General features: G+C 32.3%; 4 protein-coding genes across 6 annotated transcripts; 3 read left to right on the top strand and 1 right to left on the bottom strand.

Moving 5' to 3' along the window:
• The first annotated feature begins 1,234 nt into the window (after positions 1 to 1,234).
• LOC140865774 (UDP-arabinopyranose mutase 3-like) lies at positions 1,235 to 3,936 on the top strand. The gene is made up of 4 exons (XM_073270540.1): positions 1,235 to 1,646; positions 2,828 to 3,078; positions 3,159 to 3,327; positions 3,427 to 3,936. The coding sequence occupies exons 1-4, from the start codon at positions 1,326 to 1,328 to the stop codon at positions 3,763 to 3,765; spliced, it is 1,080 nt and encodes a 359-aa protein (XP_073126641.1). The 5' UTR covers positions 1,235 to 1,325; the 3' UTR covers positions 3,766 to 3,936.
• A 6,054-nt stretch (positions 3,937 to 9,990) lies between these two features.
• LOC140860013 (agamous-like MADS-box protein AGL8 homolog) lies at positions 9,991 to 14,681 on the top strand. 2 transcript variants are annotated; one of them, XM_073262741.1, is made up of 8 exons: positions 9,992 to 10,332; positions 11,106 to 11,184; positions 11,765 to 11,829; positions 11,940 to 12,039; positions 12,411 to 12,452; positions 13,790 to 13,831; positions 13,987 to 14,102; positions 14,305 to 14,681. In XM_073262741.1, exons 1-8 carry the CDS (start codon positions 10,148 to 10,150, stop codon positions 14,426 to 14,428), a joined length of 753 nt encoding a protein of 250 aa, XP_073118842.1. In that variant the 5' UTR covers positions 9,992 to 10,147; the 3' UTR covers positions 14,429 to 14,681. The 2 variants fall into 2 exon arrangements, with proteins under 2 accessions (XP_073118843.1, XP_073118842.1); XM_073262742.1 differs by lacking the exon at positions 12,411 to 12,452 and having other exon boundaries at positions 9,991 to 10,332.
• Positions 14,682 to 16,757: 2,076 nt separating this feature from the next.
• Positions 16,758 to 18,129, top strand: LOC140867243 (uncharacterized). Its single transcript, XM_073272319.1, has 3 exons — positions 16,758 to 17,182; positions 17,276 to 17,361; positions 17,689 to 18,129. The coding sequence occupies exons 1-3, from the start codon at positions 16,873 to 16,875 to the stop codon at positions 17,968 to 17,970; spliced, it is 678 nt and encodes a 225-aa protein (XP_073128420.1). The 5' UTR covers positions 16,758 to 16,872; the 3' UTR covers positions 17,971 to 18,129.
• Positions 18,130 to 18,522: 393 nt separating this feature from the next.
• LOC140864588 (ADP,ATP carrier protein ER-ANT1) lies at positions 18,523 to 21,362 on the bottom strand. 2 transcript variants are annotated; one of them, XM_073268866.1, is made up of 4 exons: positions 21,253 to 21,362; positions 20,021 to 20,310; positions 19,399 to 19,770; positions 18,523 to 19,079 (listed from the first exon to the last, which is right to left on the bottom strand). In XM_073268866.1, exons 2-4 carry the CDS (start codon positions 20,276 to 20,278, stop codon positions 18,768 to 18,770), a joined length of 942 nt encoding a protein of 313 aa, XP_073124967.1. In that variant the 5' UTR covers positions 20,279 to 20,310; positions 21,253 to 21,362; the 3' UTR covers positions 18,523 to 18,767. The 2 variants fall into 2 exon arrangements, with proteins under 2 accessions (XP_073124967.1, XP_073124965.1); XM_073268864.1 differs by lacking the exon at positions 21,253 to 21,362 and adding an exon at positions 21,020 to 21,234.
• Positions 21,363 to 21,771: the final 409 nt, after the last annotated feature.

Raw genomic sequence — 21,771 nt, 5'->3', positions numbered from 1 at the left:
AGGACTTCTGATATTATTCAAGTGATTGAGTTGATTGAGATTTTTCGTGTTGCTTGTCTCTCTTTGTTGTTCTTGTCCTTCTTGAGCAATCTTCCCTTTATATAGGTCAATCATCAACGTCTTTATTTTGAACGTTCTGATGCTGCATTGAATGCACATTTAATGCTCATAAATGCATTGATGATTCTGCATGAAGATCGTACACTGCAGACAACTTCCAGGGTCCAAAACTGGAATAAACGGTCGAATGCTTTATCTGTAGTCATTCTGTGTTTTTGTCATTTTGGTGCAACCTGTTGTCTCGATTGCAGGAGTCAACATATCTTCTGACACGCCGGTTCTGCTTTTAATAAAAGATCTTGCAAAGAACATCTTGTCACAGGTACTTGTCTTGAGATATCCTGATAAGCATTTGGCATTCTACCTGTAGAGATATTTGTCCTCTGCTGGTTTGAATAACCAGTTGATAAGCTTGTGACTTCAACCGGTCGAGAGACAAAGGCGGTTGACAAGCTTCCGGTAGATAGATTTATCCTCTGCTGGTTTTGATAGCCAGTCGATAGGCGTGACTTCAGCTGGTCGAGAGCAAAGGCGGTTGACAAGCTTCCGGTAGAAGTTGTAGTAGATTCCTGAAATACAATGGTTGGCAGCACATTCCTATACAATGAGTTGTTGTTTGTTATCACCAAAATATCGGATTCAACAGAGAGAAACAAACACAAAATAAAAGAAAAAGCGTATAAAAAAATTCAATAAAAAAATCTCATATTAAGACTTGATATCTATTAATATCTATGTTATTGTTATTATTATTATTAAAATTTTATAAGAGTTTCTACAAAAACTGAAAAATATAAGACATAAAAATTATATTTTATAATAAAACTCATAAATATTTTAAGTTATTATTATTTTAAAAAAAACCCAAACAATTAGACGCTAAGCGATAAATCACCGCCCATCTATCATCTAACGATTTTTAAAACACTGAAAAAAAACATTGAATTAATAATATTTCAACCGGCCAAACCCAAAAAAATATCAAGGAGTAACAAATGGACTCTGGTCTCTGTATATTTGAATGGGAAAAAATGGATAAAATTAAAAAATAAAGAGGTTATATTAGTATATGCAATAGTTTAAGGGGGCAAAGTGGAATTAATATATTCAAACGGACACTCGTTACAAATTCACTCCCTCGTCTTCTTCTTCTCCGCACAGCTATCAGATCTTGATTCCTCTTCGTTTAATCCTCAATCTCCCTCCACAAGACCCTGTAAAATCCGAAACCCAGATAGGAAAAAGCTGAATTGAATCTCCCAACGATGGCGATCTCGAAATCCGCCACGCCGGTGTTGAAAGATGAGCTAGATATAGTGATCCCGACGATCAGAAACCTCGATTTTTTGGAGATGTGGCGGCCATTCTTCGAGCCATACCATCTGATCATAGTACAAGATGGGGACCCGTCGAAGGTTATCAAGGTTCCAGATGGTTTTGATTATGAATTGTACAACAGGAACGACATTAACAAGATTCTGGGTCCCAAGGCAAATTGCATCTCGTTCAAGGACTCTGCTTGCCGGTGCTTTGGGTACATGGTTTCCAAGAAGAAGTATATCTTTACGATCGATGATGATTGCTTTGTAAGATTCGTTAGCCCATTTTTGTTTGTATTTTTGTTGGGCTCTGGTTTTTTAACGCTTTTTGTGTCTGGGGATTTTGCATCTTGATTCGGGTTTCTTAACTGTTTCGTTTCAGAAAATTTTTGGGTTGTGTTGACTGATCTGGTGATTTTTTTTTTCTAACTTTGGTGATGTGAGTTGAACGATGATTACAAGGCTTTTCTTTTCTAGTTCTACAAAAAAGGTTTCTCTTTTCCTTTTTTGAAGCATTGTTTTCTTGACAAAAGGTATCCTTTTTGCTATGGTTTGCATAGTAAAACTATACTTTTTGTTTGGTTTTGCATTGCGGTAATTTTATTTCTATTTTTGTATGATTTTGAGTTAGTATTCTGGTTCTTGATGCTGTAATGATCTTTCAGCTCTAAATCTTTTTTTTTCCCCAGAAAATATGAGTTTCGTTTGTTATTCTAAATTTTCTTTCCATAAAGATAACATAATCTTATGCAATATTCTTTTCTAATGTCTTGCTTGCTTGGTTTTCTGATGAGAGGATCGGCTATCGGATGAGTTATGATGCTTTGATGGTTGTTGATTGACTGAAGCTAATATGCACTTGATTGTACATGATTGGCAATTATTTTAAAAATTTAAGAATGTTGCAGCCACATTTTCTGTCTCGTAAGCCATTATTTACTCAGCCTCCTAGATCCTCTCCTTGAACGGTTGGTCGATTTGTGGCTGATCAATCCAGATCGTATGCGATATCAGAAATCATCTTAGATTAACTTCTCTTTTGCTCTGTTACTCTGTGTGTTCAGATTCAAATAATTTGAGTTCCATTTTTTTTTTTGTTGTTGTGATATTGTGGTTAGTTTGACTTATAGTTTTAATGTGGTTTTTTTAATCATTCTTTTATCAGATGAATGTTTGTTCGCACATGGTGTAAGATTAATGTTTCAACATGCAAGAGTGCATATATAAACTAGGCTAAACTTGGCAATGAGCAATCTTACTGTACTGTGCCGCATAATACCTGTCGCTTTCAGGTTCTTCGTGTTTGAACATCTCTATTGAAAGGCATTGAGCAGACTCTGTTGTCATACATCTCCATATCTTTATGATTCAAATTTCAAAGTCATAACTATAATATTTATCCGTCTGATGTTTAAAATCTCCATTTGTTAATTTACTGAATCACACAGGTTGCTAAAGATCCATCTGGCAAGGAGATCAATGCTCTTGAGCAGCACATTAAGAACCTCGTGAGCCCATCAACTCCATTCTTTTTCAACACTCTTTATGACCCTTACCGCGAAGGCACCGATTTTGTTCGGGGGTACCCCTTCAGTCTTCGTGAAGGTGTACCAACTGCGGTGTCTCATGGGCTTTGGCTCAACATACCGGACTATGATGCACCGACTCAGCTTGTCAAGCCTCTGGAAAGGAACAACAGGTTTAAGATTACCATTCAAGCTTTGTTTCTTTTCACTTCTTTCTGCATTTGAGATACCAATTATACCCTGTCATTTTCAGGTTTGTTGATGCAGTTATGACCATTCCAAAGGGTACCCTCTTCCCAATGTGTGGCATGAATCTTGCTTTCAACCGTGAATTGATAGGTCCAGCTATGTACTTCGGACTAATGGGAGATGGCCAGCCAATTGGACGCTACGACGACATGTGGGCAGGCTGGTGCACTAAGGTATTACTATTGTGAAGTCTAGCCTACATAACAATATACTTGATTGCTTTCACATCTTGAGATCTAACATTTGAGGGCTATCACTGATTTTCGCCATAGGTGATATGTGATCACTTAGGATTTGGAGTCAAAACCGGCTTGCCATACATTTGGCACAGCAAAGCTAGCAACCCATTCGTGAACCTCAAGAAGGAATACAAAGGTATCTATTGGCAAGAGGAACTGATACCATTTTTCCAATCTGTTGCTCTTCCAAAAGACTGCACCACCGTCCAAAAATGCTACCTCGAAATCTCCAAGCAAGTGAAGGCAAAGCTCGGTAAGGTGGACGATTATTTCAACAAGCTTGCGGATGCAATGGCGACATGGATCGAAGCATGGGACGAGCTTAACCCCTCGAAAACCCCAGCCGCTCTCCCCAACGGCCTTGCTAAGTAGAAATACATAAATGGTAGGTACAAGTTTCCTTTGATCCATCGACACCCTCTGTTGTCGGGATCTCACACATTCTTCAAGAACCAATTTTCTAGGTATAGAGATTAATAAGTTTTTACTTGAGTTGGAGAAAACTACAACATTGTTATTATTATTTGCAATTGGATAATTTAGTGTTTACATGCTCTATTCATTGCATTTTAAGACCCTTTCATATTGTCTTCTGAGAGTTGGCTGGAAGTGACTTGTTCAAGATTCTTGGTTTTATTAGAAAGTTAATGAATTTTCATTTCATATATTTAAGGGATCCTCTTGTTAAATCGAAGACAAGAATTCGGCTACTATAAATAATGTTATCATCAGATCCCGTTGGCGTATCGTATTTTACGAGAGGCGCATACACTTTACGAAAAAATGAAAGAATGTTTATAATTATAATTTATAAGCGAGTATGTTATCAATAGATCATGTTGACCTGCAGGGTAGTGCTCACGTGGCGGTTTATGATTGATTAAAATTAGTGGGCCCCACGTGAGATCCACTAATTTTGACCTATCATGGGGTTACACATCACCCGCAAGGTAGTACCCTGCGAGCGACAAGTACTAAACCCATGTTGGTCTCTCGTACCTGAGAAATTGATTCAAATCTCGAGGTTTGCAATTGCATATAAGTTTTGTAATATCTATCCAAATTATTGTCCAAATTCGAGGTCTCACGTGTAGCTATCTAAATTTAAGGTTTCAAAAATTTTCGAAATCTCGATCCTTCTCAAATCTTATTTTCGTCTCGAAAAAATCACACCCGATATTTTCTCGACCCGAATTTTTGGGATTTTTCTCATCCCGATTAATATCGGGAGAGGGATCGGCAAAAAAAAAAAAATTATTCCGACGAGATTCTCACCCTTCCCGAAATAATATAATAATATATTTTATTAAAAATTTTATTAATATATGAAGCTAAATATTATTATGTTTCAACTCATATAACAATTAATTATGGATTTAATTCGCATAATTTTTATTGTTGGAACGATCGAATCGTGAAATCACGAAATGACATTTTATTATTGTTTATTTTTTTAAATAAATTAATTAATAATTTAATTAATTCATATCTATTATTATCTAATTCGAACAAATATGTAGAAGAAGAGATCAATTAGACTATCTATTTAACAAAATTTATTTACTAATTGTATCTGAATATTTTATTAATAATTACCCGATGCACTTCTTCTTACCAAAACGTTGAAGCATTATCCGGAATATTTTAATATTATATGTTTTAAGTTAAACATTTATTTTTTATTTAGAAATATAATTTTATAAATAACATTTTTATGAAATAATCACATGATTTTCTTTGTTTTTTTGAACGAAATCTCGAATATGAAAAAAAATCAGGATTTTCTCTCCCTATCCGACAGGATCTCGAATATTCGGGTCCCGACATGTGTCGAGTACAGGATCGAGAGATAGAAAGTTTTTCGATTCTTTTCGAGACAGGAGTTGGGTAGGAGGGTTACGGAACGGATCCCGACCCTATTCCACCCCTATCTAAATTATTATCCATGTTCGAGGTCTCAATGTGTATAACCATCAACAGACAACCGGTCTCATGTGATATGGTCCCGTATTAAAATATGAGAAATAGATCGATCTGATCCATATTTACAATGAAAAGTAATATTTTTTGTATAGAGAGTAATGTTTCTTCAAGAGTCGGGATGAATAGATTTGTTTCATTAAATTGACTCGTCGTATTGTTTCTCGTGAATTGTTGTGTTATTTTCATGACGTGAGAACCCACCGTCACTAATGCACATTGAATAAATTTTGAACTAATGAATTATTGTGTTATTTAAAATAAGAAAGCTGGATGTTAGGTATTTAAAGTCAAGACGTTGTCATGAGCACTTTTTCATAAAATGTTAAAATTTTGGAACACGAGATTATTGACTGAAATACAATAATCTTGTCCTATCTGTATGTTAGTCTAATTGCTTGTTCTGATTTGCATCAGGCGTACGCACCTATATTTACACACTATGTTATGTATACTAGGAATTGACGCAAACAACAATTTCTTTCTTTATTTTATTTTTCATTTTTTTTGGTTGAGAGATTATTTTAATTGTGTCTCGAACTCAAAATCTCGTCTAAAACTTAGAACTTTGATGTCAGATGAGCTAGCCATCGGCTCACGCAACAATCTCATATATAATATTAAAGAAGATGATTAAAAAATGTAAACATGATTAAAAAAATATTAAAACGCTTAAAATATTTTTCATTCGAACCGAAATAGTGTTAATCAAAGGCATGCGTGTGTACAACGATTGAAATTCATAAAATGTTTCTAAAAATTAAGAAGTCTGTAATTAACGAAATGACAAGATAAAGTTTGATCTAAAGAAACAAAAATTGTAACATTGGATCGTGCATGTTTTCAATTTTGTCAAGTCGTTTCAATTAATTTGAAGATGACGATGAAACATATATGGAATGAAAATTCAACATATGAAAATAAAACTAACTTTACTATTATGATCGAAGATGTGCATAACATCGATCACTAACTTTACAGTTTCCTCAACTCTAAATTTTTACCCTAATTCGGATTCAAATAACCGAAATCATCATTCAATTATCAACATTTTGGCCAACTTCTTAATATGAAAATCCGAATTAGCCCCCACTTTTTTTTATTTTTTTATAATACAATCCAATATCTTTGAAAAATGAAAACCATTCGAAAAATGATTACTTGTCTAATTTTTAGGTTTGGGGTGATATATTCCGATGTGCTAAAAACACTAGCTTGCTAAGCCACATTGCAATACGATTCCACTAATGATATCAATTCTAAAAATCTATCCCACCACCAAATGTTGTGAATATATTGATCATTTTATTTGGTCACGAGTGATTTGCAGTTTACTGCTTTACTTCAAGCATTTACTATGTGCTTATTAAAGATAGCGGTTGCAGCTATGATCACAATAAAAAAAAACATAAAATTTTTTAAAATATGAAATTAGGTTTCTAGAAAAAAATTTAAAATTTTTGTTTTTACTTATGAAACTTATGTATGAAACGTGAATCGTCCTTTATCCCCCTAGAGCGCTAGCCCACAATAATTAAGTTTGAAAATGAGTGCTTGTGAAATTATTAATACAAAGTCTGTCCAATTTAATGATCAAATGTACCATCTTCAAAACCCTTCAAGAACACTCAAAATACTCGTATTTACCAAACTGGGATTAGATATATATATATATCATTTAACTGTCAAAATTTTACTAATTTTTTAAATATTTCGTTCGATTTATAATATAGTTCAACCTCTTGCGTACTACTCTCTACTTATACAAATTAGGAGCGATGGAGCTTGACATTTGTTAGGGGGTGCGGAACTTTTTTCGAAATGAATAATCATGTAATTACTTCAAAATTTAAAATATAGATGGTGTTTTAGTATTTATTGTACTTCATCTGTCTCAATTATATATGTTTCATTTGTTTTTCGATAATCACAAATATATAATCTGCTTTAATATTTAATTGCATTTTTTTCTTGTTTGTACTAATGTACACTTGTCAAATAAGTCTTAGAAAACGTGCAACCATTATTTGTGATGAATTAAATAAAGATAAAATAGGAAGTTCGTTATATGATAAAAGTTTTAAAATTATAAACTATTAATTCAAGGTAAATCACTTAATATTCAGAAGTATCTAGAACGCCAAAGTTTTATATATATATATATATAGATATATATATTGAAGGTACGTAAGTTTCAAATATATAATTAATAACAAATTTCAACGGGAAAAAAACTATATTTAAAACATAATTTCTTAAGTTGGGATCAATTCTTCTTAGCTCATAAATTACATATATATGAAATACCAGTGAGTTAAAACTAAAATGGTCTCCAATAAAAACGAGACAGATCATCAACTAAAATTCTGGTCTCATATCTAAAAAGATAAATCCACGTATAGGTTCTGGTTAAAATTGCAAAATAACTTACAAAGTTGAATCAAATATCATCACCAACAAAACATAGAATATTGATAACAACCTATCATCTTTAAATAATAACAATCAAACAAGAACATTATCAAAGGTAAGAAAAGATTTAAGAATTAGTTTGCAATCATTAAAAAAATTAATTTTTGGTTTATGTCTAAAAAAATCATTTTTGTGTATTTTTTAACTAAAATTCTACATCAATATTTATTTTATTTAATTGAACTCTCGAAACCATTGGTACGGAGATTTCGCTTCTACGAAATTTATCTTGTTAAAAAAAAGTTTTATAATCATTTATTTATTAAAAATTAATGATTTTAAGTTTTTTTCTTGGTTTTCTTTTTTCACTTTTCTCAACTAAAGATACTCACTTCGATTTTTCCTTCATTTCTTCGCAACTTATAAGTTTAATAACTTCTTTACAATTATCTCGAAAACAAAATACACGTGGCCCACATATATCCTTTGTATCGAGAGTCGATGCACTTCTGTATCGACCCACCCTAAACTTTGACTTTTATAGAGTATAAGTGAATAATTAATTTAATCCGCGTATGCTGCCCAATCAAAAAAATTAACGCTTTAATAATTTAATTAACTATTAATTAACGAAGGATCATTAAATCAGTCATTTAATTTCGAAATTATCATGAGTACGATGTTTCAGTAGTCAATTTAATAACAATTAATGCACCAAACAGACTATTAACAGTAAAAACGAAAAATGAAAAAGACAAAATAAAAAGATAATTCAAACCACATAAATTAATATTATTTTTCAATGTCTATCAATTTTCACATGTGAAAATATATGCAATGAAAGTCCAAGAAGTGCAGTTATTTTCTTTAGTGCCAGTGTGCTACCATAGAATCATCTAGAGAGTGCAAACACATTTTCCGGTTGAGTTATGCTACATGTACACATTCAATATATTCTTATTGAGACAGTTTGGTAACTTCAAACACATTGTGTAATCGAATGTGTACACATTAGAGATTTAAATTAAATATATCCTCTTTTTATATATATTAACCACGAAGCACACGCGTTGCGTGTATATTTTTTTAAATTAAAATATATATTATTTTTAAAATCTTAATATGTTAAATTTTTTAGACAATCATGCACTCTATTTTAAAGAACAAATACTATAAACTATAAAAAAAATTCGAAGTTATAAGTTAGTAGGTATGTTAGTAGATATGCACGTATGTGTATGAATTTAGAAGTGGACATGTGGAATTTTAAAACTAATTTAGGTATGTGTATTTAATGTTTTTACTTATATTTTAGTTAGCAATGCATGTAATTATAATTTTGAAAGAAGGACATGCAATTTTGTCAAAATACTTAAAAATACAAAAAATAGTTAGTATAATCTACTCTTGCTTTATTAATAATAATAGATATACATATCCTCCGTCTCGATTATATAGTCCTACTTTTTTCACACAAATTAAAAAAATCATTGGAAAAACAAATTTTATACAAACTTTCTATTTTATCCCTATTTAATGTATTAAAAAATGATTGCACAATTTTCAAGGTATAGTTAATAGGGATATATTAGTAAAAAAAATATAAAAATATTATTAAATATGATATATGACTATATATGTGAGACAAACAAAAAAAATCGTGAGTTATATAATTGGAAAGATGAAAATATTTATTATTATTATTATATTAAAAATAATAAGTGACGCACGTGTGAAAATGAAAAAAAAATAAAGTGCAAGAAAATCTCCCATAAATCCAACCAATTATTTATTAAAATGCTGATGTGGAGGTGACGTGTATAGTTTCACGTAAGTATTTTCGAAGAAAAAAGACTTAAATTGCCAAAAATTGAAACATACAGGACTAAAACTGAAATATAAAAACACAGAGGACCAAAATCGCAAAGTGACAAACATAAATGATCAAAATTATAGTTTCGCATGGAAAGATAGAAAATATGTATTATTATTATTATTATTATTATATTAAGAATAATAAGTGACGCACGTGTGAAAAAGAAAAAAAAAGTGCCAGAAAATCTCCCATAAATCCAACCAATTACAAATCGACAACCAATTTGACGAAACCAGGGTGGTTTAGCGAAACCGCTCATTCCCACATCTGAAACCGCTTTTGGACCCTTCATCGAAATTACCCCTTTTATAAAGATCCTCACTACTGTTTACCATATAGAGTATTCGACTGGTTCGCCAAACGGACTGCAAATATATATATGTAAATATAGAAACCCACCACATATATATATATTTAACGAGTGTATATATATAATCGATCGGATTAGTAATCCAGTTTCTTGGGCTGTGAAAAAAAAAAAGAAAAATGGGGAGAGGAAGAGTGCAGCTGAAGCGAATAGAGAACAAGATCAACAGACAAGTGACCTTCTCCAAGAGAAGATCGGGCCTTTTGAAGAAAGCCCATGAAATCTCTGTTCTTTGTGATGCTGACGTTGGCTTGATCGTCTTCTCCACCAAAGGAAAGCTCTTCGAATATGCTACTGATTCATGGTATCTCTCTCTCTATATATATGTATATAAATTTTGTGGGTTCTTAATTTGATCTGTTGGAGTTTTGTGTTTCTGTACTGCTGAAGGTGATAGCTAGGTTAATCTGGGGGAAAAAAAGAGATCTTTTTTTTTTTGAGGGAGATTTTTCATAGGATCGAATATGATTTATATATATATATATATATATATATATATATATATATGATGATTGATGATCATCGTACGTACTTCTGTAATTTTTCTTTTCTGTTGAATTTTTATTTTTATTTTAAAAAAAATGGGTATCGTATGTTTGATTTTCTTGACTTTTTTTTTCAGTTTTTTTTTTTATATATCTGTTGATATTTCATGTGTTGATGATTTTGAAACATTTATCATTTTTTTTTGTATGTATATATATGAATACATATATTATTTTCATTCTTCAAGTTTCTAGGGATTTTGAGATTTTGATTAACAATGCTTTTCGTACAGCCATGCAAAACAAATAATAATAATAATAATAATAATAATAATAATAATAATAATAATAATAATAATAATAATAATAATGTTAAAATTTCGTCCCAGATTTTTAAACCTTCAAACACGTCTCATTTTTCTTGAATTCTCCAATTCATGCAAACCAAGCATTATATTATATTATATCTTAATAAAAAGTCTGCAGTAATTATATATCATAATTCCCATATCTAATTTATTTATATATATGTCTCGAAATTAATTTATTCTATATTATTTCTGTAATAGTACTAAATTGTTATTTGATGTAGCATGGAAAGGATTCTCGAACGATATGAGCAATATTCCTATGCTGAAAGAAAGCTGACTTCGCCCAACCTTGAATCACCGGTATATATAGTTTGTTTTGTCTTTTTACCATATTGGTCATTTATTTTATCAAATTTTATTTTTTGTTTTGTAATGTTTTTCACTTTTTACAATGTTAGTTATTTTTCTAGGAGTGCTGACGTGATACCGCACACGTCATTATCACATCAGTACCGCATTGATTCTTTGTTTATGTTAAGTCAAAAAATGACTAAAATTTTCAAAATAACAAAGATAGAGGACTAATTAAAATCACAAGAAGCAAATTACATATAAGACTAAAAAAAACAATTTTTCAAATTTATTTTATGTATTTCTGGGACTTTTTATATATGTAACTTGCTGTCCTCGTTTTGTTTATATATATATTTATATATAGATTTTTTTTTAAAAAAACATTCTAAATATTTGCTTTTATAATCTTCATGAATGTGGTGCTATTATTGTAATCAGAATTAGAACTTTAATCTTAAGTCCTAGCATAAGAAATAATTTTGGTACGGAAACTAAGTAAGAATTTTCAGCAAATCAACTAAATTAATTGTAATAAAACTTTCAAAAATAATAATAATTGTAATAATGCAAATAAATTTTTGAATAGGGAAGCTGGAGTCTTGAATATGCAAAGCTCAAGGCCAGAATGGAGGTTTTGCAAAGAAACCAAAGGTGAATATATAAGATTATTTTATTTTAAATAATTATCTTTTAATCTTAATGAGTTGTTTTTTTGAAATATGTAAATTTAAATAAATAATGAACTTGAATTTAATTTCCAGGCATTATATGGGAGAGGATCTGGATTCGCTTCGTCTGAAAGAGCTTCAAAGCTTGGAACATCAGCTCGATACTTCGCTTAAACATATTCGCACTCGCAAGGTATCGCGCATAAATTTTTATGACGAAATAACCGATATACATTTTGCTAAAAAAACTTCTCTTGCGATGCTATCGGAGCCAAAAATTTTCCTTAGATTACCAAATTAGAAGTTAATATTTATTTATTTATTTATTTATTTTTAAAAAAAGTTTAATATTTCTCAGCATAAAGAGATGAAATAATAACATTGGGATTTATGTTTATAATGGAAATATATACCCACTGAAAAGAAAATATAAATGTACTCTAAACTATGAAAATATAAGCATCTGATTGTCACGTTATTATTCATTATTTTTCATAGACAATAATGTAATTAATTAATGATGTTACTTAATTTTGAGTCTGTTCTCATGCATGCATGATGCAGCATCAACTTATGCATGAATCAATTTCTGAACTTCAGAAAAAGGTAAGCACTCTGATCTTTAATATTTAATTCGGGAAATTTACATTGTAATTTGGATGACTACTAATTTGCACTTTTTGGATTTAAGTTTTATTTCATCGAAGTGTAAAGTGTTTACATAGCCTCTGAAATTGCTGACATGACAACGAACATTGAAGAAGGTCAACACTCCGATGAATAATTATTAACATTGAAAAAAAGTATAAGTTAGCCGGACTAAGACTGAATTGATCTTGAACATGATAAATTAATAACAAATAACAAACAAATTACAATATCAAAAATGTAATTTTCCTGTTTAATTCACGTAATCTTTAATATTTTCTCGACTATATATTGATTATATGAGTATCTTTTGGTAACGAATAGATTTGTATATATCATGATACATGCGTTTTTATTACTCATTATTATCTTTATAATTTACTAATTAATATCCTTCCGAATTCTCTATTAACTTGGCCGATTCCATTCAAAAAAATAATTTTATCAAGGTAATGACTAATAACTGCATGCAACTGATATAATATATTGCTAAAATTAAATATTAAAGTATAAACTATAAACTATAAAAAAAAATTATGATAAGGATATGTTACAAAATAAAAATGTATACATTTGCTCCTTTGCAACTCTATGTTGAGGATTGTTGAGTTGGTGCAATTTCACTCCGAAAATTTTAATCAATTTTAGTTTTGATATATAGTTGCTATTTGATTTAAATTTATCCAAAATATGATTAAAAATTAGTTTTTTCAAGCAACTCTTTTAAAAATATAATTTACAAATTTGTGCTACATGATCCTAGGGTCTTGGCACCTTCCCCAATTTATCTTTAAATGGTGAGTGAAATATTATCAGGAGAACAAAATTTTTGTTCATGTAAAGCTTGCATATTTATCATTTTTAATTGAGAGAATATTTTTTAGTTCTATTAAATTGTTCATGTTTTGGTTTGGTCCATTAACTTTTCAAATTTTGGTTTTGGTACACTAACTTTTAATTTTCAATTATTTTGGTCAAACTGCATATGTGTCAGTTGGACATTGACACACATCACCCGAAAAATACAGACGTGGGCCAATGTCCACCTTACACGTGTGCAGTTGGACCAAAATCACTGAAAATTAAAAGTTAGTGTACCAAAACCAAAATTTGAAAAATTAATAGACCGAAATCAAAGCGTGGACAAGTTAATAGACCAAAAAAATATTTTTTATTTTTAATTTAATTAGTCATGTTACCAATCAATTCTCAATTTAGTCCAATAACTAGTATTTTTTTTTCATTTTAGTCCTTATATTATATTATGAGGTGTAAAATCTTTCTTTTTGTTGCAGGACAAAGCCCTGCAGGAGCAAAACAACTTGCTCGCAAAAAAGGTAACGCAAATAATATTAGAAAACAGCTTTTGGAATATTTTTCATTTATATATTTTGATCCCGTGTTTTCAATTTTGTTTATGTTATCGGTCAATTCACTGCTCGGAAACACAAAAATGTCTTAATTTATATCAACATTTTGAATACTCCTACAGCTGAAAGAGAAGGAAAAAGAACCAGCCATGAATCAGTGGGAACAGGTACAAAACCATGAGCTAAACTCACCCTCTTTCGGCTTAACACAACCTTTGAGCTCCATGAATATGATCAGGTATGCAAATATGATTTCATTCAATAAATTTTTTTAGTGTAAACTTTTTTTTTTCCCAAGCATAATTAATTAGAGGATATTTTGCTGATCTTGTTTTATGCATTTCATACACCTAAAGATTATAAACATTTTCGTCATGTTTCGATCAGAAAAGTACCCGAATATTTACGCGGATATATATATATTTATCTATCTGATGCAGTGACATTTACCAATCTGTGGGAGAGAACACCAGCAATGGAGGCAATGAAGCAACTCCAAACCAGCAAATTCCATCATCTAATACAGTAATGCCTCAATGGATGATGCCACATATGGATAACTAACAAACGCATGTAAACATTTACAATAATGTTTGTTAAAGAGGTAAAAGTGATTTTTTTTTTATAATAATATTAGGAAAAATTGTAATGTATTTGTCTGAAAAATTACCTACTTCTTTTGTCCATGTAACTTTAGAGTGTGAGTAGTAACCCTTTGTTATCATGCGACATGAAGAGATTTCATATCTTTTGTCTTCCAATGTAAGAGAATCATGTTTTACTATGAAATACATGTAGTATAATGTATTTAATGGGAGACATGCCGTGTTATACTCTTGAGTAACACTCTCTTTCTTCGACCATGTTAGCATAATTGGGATCGATCCTTATGTTTTCCGAAGGATCCATCCATGTTTTACCGAATCATTGCTATGATTTAGCAAGATATATCATCTGACTGGCTCGTAAATGGGCTCGGAGAGTAGTAGATGGAGATGGGCCAACGTAGCCATAGACGATGGGCTCGTGCATGGTCTCATATGCGGTTTCACAAACAGTCTCGTAGTGGGTTGTCATCGATGTCACAAACAAACATTAAAGGCGTCGAGAGTTGTGTAGCACAGACACTTCGATACTCAAATTAGTAAACAGTTCACATGTATTCTCCGGAAGTTAGAGAGCCCAAATAGAAGGAAAAAAAATGAGCTTGTCTAACTTTATAGTGAGGGTGACCTCTATTTATATATACTAGTAAAAAATGCACACACGTTGTATGCGTAGAAAAGAAGTTTTTTTAAAGCAAATCATGGAGTTAGTGTGTGAAGTTTTTAGTGAAATATTGGGTATAAAAGGGTTATTTTGAAATAAATAAATTTGGTGTCCTCAAGGTAATTACTATAATAGACATATCTTTTATATAATAGTATAAATATATTTTTAGGTGATTGTACAAGAAAATATCGAATTAATTTTTTTTTAAAGAATTATTTCAAAATATATTATGTTAAATTCTTGAATTAGAATTCATGGGGCCACCATAATGTAAATGGAATTAATTAGAGATAGGTATGAATGATCTGAGCACCAATTTCTTCAACGTGGGCCAAACTAATTTCTAGAAAATTTGCTAAATTCACGGGAGATAGAGTTGAAGAAGGAAGATGGCAAATATGGAAGGCTCCAAATTAATTCTTAATTAATTTATAGAGATGCATGAAAACTGAAATATAAAAGGGTGCCAACCCAAATAATTAAAGATGAGGATGTGCATGCAACTCTTCAAATTATAAATATAGTTGACAATTATATATATGCACGTCTACCTAATACCAATATTGTCATTTAATTCATATATGTGTACTTATAATATGCATGTAGATAATTGTATATCTAGGAACATAACTATGTTATCTGTATAACTATACTGATATATCATATATATCAACTAAGGATCCTTTTCGGCATTATGCACTGCAGAACCGTTGGATCACATAAACCCCACGTCGGGTCCATTTGATCCAACAGTGGTGTTGTGCATAGCACCACATACAGAACCGTGATACATCACCACTAGGAGTGCAAACAAACTGAACCTGTTCGTGAGCTTTAGGAGTCCACTCGATAAATATTTGATTCGTATTCGAGCTTATCGAACTCGAGCCGAATTCGAACATGTTCGAACTTTTTTTCGAGCCGAGCTCGAGCTGAAATTATACTGTTCGATAATTCGCGAATAGTTCGCGAAGCTTAATATTTAATTAATATAATATAAGTATATAATAAATATATATACATTTCGAACTTTTTTCGAACGTTTCGAACTTTTCGAACCATAATATCCGAATAGTTCACGAATAGGTTCGAATATTTCGAGCCGAACTCGAACTCGAACTTCATTTCGAGCCGAGCTCGAGTCAAAATATTTGAAATTATCGAACTTCGAATCGAGCTCGAACTCGAATATACTCTTATCGAGCCAAATTCGAGCCTTAAAATTTTACCATGATTCAGCTCGATTCGGTTCGTTTGCACCCCTAATCACCACTTATAAAATAATCAATTAGTAAAACGTCCAATTATAATCACATACATATGAACTTAATTATTCATTTCTCTAAAAATAATGATATGATAATTCGTACATGACCCATGCCCCTGCCCCTAAAATTTTTTACATATATAGAAATGTCAACGAGAGAATTATATAGTTCAACCTGAGTTCTTTGAAGTCACTATCACAAGCAGAAAATTGAATGCAACCACCATTCTTTGCGTCATCATGGTTTCATGGAAGTCACGTTTGGGACAACTCACCATTAGGAAATTAGGGGAAAAAACAACCAAGAAAAATGATTTGCATGACTTTTTAAGATTGCAATATACTCAGTACTTAACCACACGTATATATATATATATATGCTAGACTTTATCATACATGATTTATATATATCAACAGGAATACACTCAGAAACACGCACAAGCTCACCTTGAACAACCTGTACAAGAATATGTCGGGCTGGTGTATGAGTCGTGCCGCGACTCGTGTCTGTATTCGTGTCCGTTCTCGTGTTCGTGTCCGTTCGCCTTCCCAGCATTACGAGAAGACTGCGAGTTTTATCAAGGAAGAAGATAAATTTGAGTTGTCGAATCAAATCAACAAGTTGGGTTTGGGTGGTGGTTTACCTGCGTCTGAATGCGGGAACAGAGTCATGGTCGTGGTTGATTCGAGCCCAGAGGCTAGAGGAGCGCTGGATTGGGTGCTCTCTCACACTGTTCAAAGCCAGGATAAAATCATTCTTCTGCATGTTGCAAAACAAGGTACTGGAAAATCTTTTCATTTAAAGAAGTGTGGCTATAAGTAATGGGGGCATATGATTATGCTGATGTAGATAACATTGTTTCGTGATTCAGATGCAACAACAAATGGGGAAACCAATCAACGGGCGTATGATCTTCTTCGCTCGTCCAAAAGTATGTGCCAGTTAAAAAGACCTGAGGTGAGCAGAAAGTTCATATTTTTCCAGACTATGCATAATGGTGTAGAGAATTTGTTCAGTATAGACGAGTCACGTGTAGCTCACACGTGATCGAATAAGAATCAATACACTTGAAGCAGATAGAAATGAGTAGAAAGTTCATCCTACCTAGCATTCCTAATAGTAATACTTTTGAGTTTTTCAAGATTTTTCTCAGTTTACTGAAGTGCCTGCAATGAAAAAGCATGTAATACAAACTACATGCATTTCCTGCAATTAGAAAATAATGCGATGAAATCAAGATTCTAAAGAGCAGTAGATTAAGATGCTTTCTTAACCATGAACTAGGTGCAAGTTGAGATGGCAGTACGAGAAGGAAACGAAAAGGGACCGATTATCGTTGAAGAAGCTAAAAGACTGAAGGCCTCACTGCTAGTTCTGGGGCAGCAAAAGCAATCACTGCTATGGCGTCTACGGTTGATATGGAACAGAAAAAGAAGAAGCCGAGTGGTCGATTACTGCATCCAATATGCTAACTGCATGACAATTGCAGTGAGAAGGAAAAATCGAAAACATGGAGGCTATTTGATTACAACAAAGCGTCACAAGAATTTTTGGCTTCTTGCTTAGTAATAGCTGTTGAGATTATCATTCAGTTTTCAAAAGTATGAAAGAGTCCGGGGAATCAATGATCTTGTAATTCCATGCTCAATTTACCTGAAACTGAAATCAATCCCCAAAAAATCATGATAGGATGTAACGTTAAAAACTTAAATATATCACAGTATATTGGTGCACAGTATTTCCCTAGATTCATTTTTTGCATAACAGTGAATTTTATGCAAGTTCACACCAGCAACTTTTACTTGGTTATATATGCAAACTATAGTAAAAAGAGGAAGCAACACTGAGAAAAGAACGCCTTACCATGATCAGTGGGCAGCAATAGCATGTTTCATGCCACCAAAACTTTTAAGGAATGTCCTCTGTACTCTTGGTAAAATGAGTTAAAGCGACCACCAAAGCCACAATAAAAGGTTATCTGGTATCTAAAATTACAAATCTCACAATTCACAATTACAGAAATTTTATGACAGTAAAATAATCACAAACCTTACTACTTCCAACAACAAAAATGTTATCTAACCAAAATAGGAAAATTGATTGATATACATATGCACACAGAATGAATGTATTGAAAACAGAGATGAATGCCCCTTTACTATTTACAAGATTAACCATGAACGAATTGTTCATTCAAAGTCAACAACCTAGCTATCAATGACTATACAATTGAATCAGCAGCATTCGTTGGAATTTCGGCTGCATAGTTGTATCTAATGTAAAACCTAATTTCCTATGACTAAAGTGTTCGCAACTTGTCCACATCAATTTCCATATACATACAAATCCTCGTGTAAATGGATTCATTTGAAAGCTTCATGAGAGTTCTGGTTAAGACAAGGAGGTCTGTAGACAATTCTGTGGAGGTGATCATATCCGGCAAGTACTCCTGCTCCAGCCATTCCAAGTAGCATGTTAGCCGTGACTCCCCTGAACAGTGCAGCGAAACCTTCTAGACGAATAATTTCTAAAAACGCATGCATAGCATTTCGATATTTCAATGATTGTCCAGATGTCAGCATCATTCTCCGTCTCAGTGTGTCAAATGGGTATGCACAGACCCCAGAGACACTAGTCACACTCCAACCTAAGAAAAAGCTAGCAACAAAATTGTCCTGCAAATTTGAATTACCGATGTTTATTCTTTAGCTATTTTATTAAAAACAGGCAATCAAAATTATGCAATTATAAGAGAGAGAATGAAACATGTATGGCACTATAGTATATGTACCCAAACTCATTACAATATCTGGTTCAACCAAAATTTCACATAATTTGTAAAAGTCGGCAAACACAAGATTTTTGTGAGATTCTTAAAATGAGTTCAACATATTGGAATTCATAGTATCAAAAGCATCATGATATAAATGCAATTCACATCCAAACAGAAGACAATTCAAGGCAAAACAGTGCGAGAAAAGGAGACCAACTCACCTTTAATGGTCCAACGAGCACAATAGGTTTCATTGTGTCATAGATCCCAAAGTACATTCCTCGATAAAGAGTAATTCCCAAGATTGAAACCCCAAATCCCCGATAGAGTCCGCCAATCCCATCAACTGATAAGGTTTTACTGTAGACATCTATCATCCCCTTAAATTGTCGTTTACCATTGATAGGGCACTCTTTAGCATCTGTGGCCAGACGAGTCCGAACATAATCAAGGTGATATAGAAATAATGAGGTGGTTGCCCCGGCAGCACTTCCAGAAGCAACATTTCCAGCAAACCACTTCAAATATCCATCTTTCTCTTTTGAACATCCAAAGATGCTTCGGAAATAACCTTTAAATGCAAAGTTAAAAGCCTGTAAACAATTAAAGCAGTGGCTCCTCAGGAAACAAGGGTGAGAGGATTCTCAGCATTGTAATCCTTTTGTTTTTTAGATCCCTTTTCATTATTTTAGAAAAAAACAAGAAAATATAAGAAAAATACATGAGCCATATGTAAGTGTTTGAGATTTAAAAGACGAGAAAAGAAAACCACGAAAGGAGGTGAAATTTGAAAGAAAGTGCATTCGAATTTCGAGCAGATAAAATTATAAGCAAATAATCTACCTGTGTGGGAAAATATCTTATAACATTGGCTTGGTTACCCCTCCAAAAGGACAAAGTACCCTCCTCTCTGAAGACCCTTTTGAAACAATTCCCAACACCTAAATAGGGCCTTTGAAGCTGCCCTCTTTTCATCAACTCTCCTTGATTCTGCAAGAGAAGCTTCACCCTCTCAATTGGAGCTGCGGCACTTTTTGCTACAATCGCTGCTGCCCCTCCCATGAGAAAGTCCACAGAAAATTTCTCATAATGTGTTGCCATCGCAGACCCCCTTCCTGTTTGACCCTCCAGTCCTACACAAGTTACCAAACAAGTATGCATCCATTACTATGTATACACACGGCTCATCTAGTTTGTTTCAACGAATGGAAAATGAAGAGGTTAAACAAAAATGCTGAACAATATACTCGAAGAGTACAAAGTGGCCGAAAATCATCATCCATAGTCTCTCTGCTGCACTAATTGCAAAATTTTCAGCATCATATCATATTCTAGGCGTTTGATTATTTTTACTTCAAATATGAATATGAAATGTGTAAGGGGAATGATATTTATGAGAAAAAACTTAGCAAGACAGGATCTTTAACATCCATAAAATATATTTCAACATGCATAAAAAGTATTTATGTATTAAAAAGAAAATACAACCATACAAACAAAATAGCTAGTTGAATCCGAAGCTTCAAGTGACTAAACAGGATAGATTAGCCAATTCCTACTTTCTCAGTACCAAAGATTCAAGTGAAAAGGAATCATTTTAAAAAGTATTTATCAAACAAATATCTCATTGAAAAAAGTTTCCCACTTAGACGTCCTTATCTTCTTTGAAGAAAAATCTAAAGGTTTTATCCAAAGTTGCCTCCGAACTCTTCCCTCACTTCACTCGAGTACTATTGATATTCGAAAAAAATGCATACTTCAATCCAAAAACTATCAATTAAAAATGACTGGGAATCATACAAGAATCACCCAAAAGATTTCAAAGGACCCGAATTCAAGAACCTTGATAACAAGTAACAACCAAGATCGTGTATGACATATGGGGAACGAATTCAAGTCAGAGGTATCAGCAATAATCACAAAACATCATTCCTCCATCTGGGTTCTTGAGGATATCAAATATGGCACAGATACAAATAATTCGCAGCAATTATACACCTACAAATGCATGTAGACACTGAAATAACCCCCCCCAAAAAAATTACATATAAGCAGAGAAACGTGGAGACACTTACAAGAGATGGGAGAATCGTCTTCCACCACCACAAGATTGAAGGTGAACGGGATTTTCTCCTCCTTTTTATACTTTCAATTACGATTTTTTTTTGGGTCACAGCTAGGAAATGGAAGGACCTGAATTAAGTTTTGTTTGAAAGGCCTTGAAATTTTTGAATAATATTGAAATCATTTAGGTTGTTTATATTATGTTGTAAAAGAGTTCAAAAAAAAACATATTTTATGTTGGTAAATGAATGTAAATTGAATTTTTTACAAAGAAAATACATAATAAATCTCACTATTAAAATTTTTATAAATGTGTGAAATTATATTTACCTAACCATCTCCCATTTTCTCTGTCTTCTTGGTTCAATTAGAATTGATAGGAATACTTCTAATGAGAGTGTGCACTTCAAATGAGTATGATGGGGATTAGGAGTAAATTAGGGTACCGTTTGGTATAAATTATAATAGATGAAATGAGACATCACTCGTAGCTCATGTTACGATGACATGATTGACTTGATATGAGTGAA

Source organism: Henckelia pumila, chromosome 4, assembly GCF_033568475.1.
Source record: "Henckelia pumila isolate YLH828 chromosome 4, ASM3356847v2, whole genome shotgun sequence".
Lineage (NCBI taxonomy): Eukaryota > Viridiplantae > Streptophyta > Magnoliopsida > Lamiales > Gesneriaceae > Henckelia > Henckelia pumila.
This window is presented reverse-complemented; position numbering and strand designations above follow the sequence as displayed.

Coding starts and splice junctions, on each gene's coding strand:
- LOC140867243 (XM_073272319.1), top strand. CDS start 16,873: ATGTCGGGCTGGTGTATGAGTCGTGCCGCGACTCGTGTCTGTATTCGT. Junction 17,183..17,275: donor TCTGCATGTTGCAAAACAAG/GTACTGGAAAAT, acceptor TTCGTGATTCAG/ATGCAACAACAAATGGGGAA. Junction 17,362..17,688: donor GCCAGTTAAAAAGACCTGAG/GTGAGCAGAAAG, acceptor ACCATGAACTAG/GTGCAAGTTGAGATGGCAGT.
- LOC140865774 (XM_073270540.1), top strand. CDS start 1,326: ATGGCGATCTCGAAATCCGCCACGCCGGTGTTGAAAGATGAGCTAGAT. Junction 1,647..2,827: donor CGATCGATGATGATTGCTTT/GTAAGATTCGTT, acceptor TGAATCACACAG/GTTGCTAAAGATCCATCTGG. Junction 3,079..3,158: donor CCTCTGGAAAGGAACAACAG/GTTTAAGATTAC, acceptor TGTCATTTTCAG/GTTTGTTGATGCAGTTATGA.
- LOC140860013 (XM_073262741.1), top strand. CDS start 10,148: ATGGGGAGAGGAAGAGTGCAGCTGAAGCGAATAGAGAACAAGATCAAC. Junction 10,333..11,105: donor GAATATGCTACTGATTCATG/GTATCTCTCTCT, acceptor TATTTGATGTAG/CATGGAAAGGATTCTCGAAC. Junction 12,040..12,410: donor AACATATTCGCACTCGCAAG/GTATCGCGCATA, acceptor TGCATGATGCAG/CATCAACTTATGCATGAATC.
- LOC140864588 (XM_073268864.1), bottom strand. CDS start 21,056: ATGTCATACACGATCTTGGTTGTTACTTGTTATCAAG. Junction 20,311..21,019: donor GGTTGTTACTTGTTATCAAG/GTTCTTGAATTC, acceptor TAACTTGTGTAG/GACTGGAGGGTCAAACAGGA. Junction 19,771..20,020: donor TAAGATATTTTCCCACACAG/GTAGATTATTTG, acceptor AATTGTTTACAG/GCTTTTAACTTTGCATTTAA.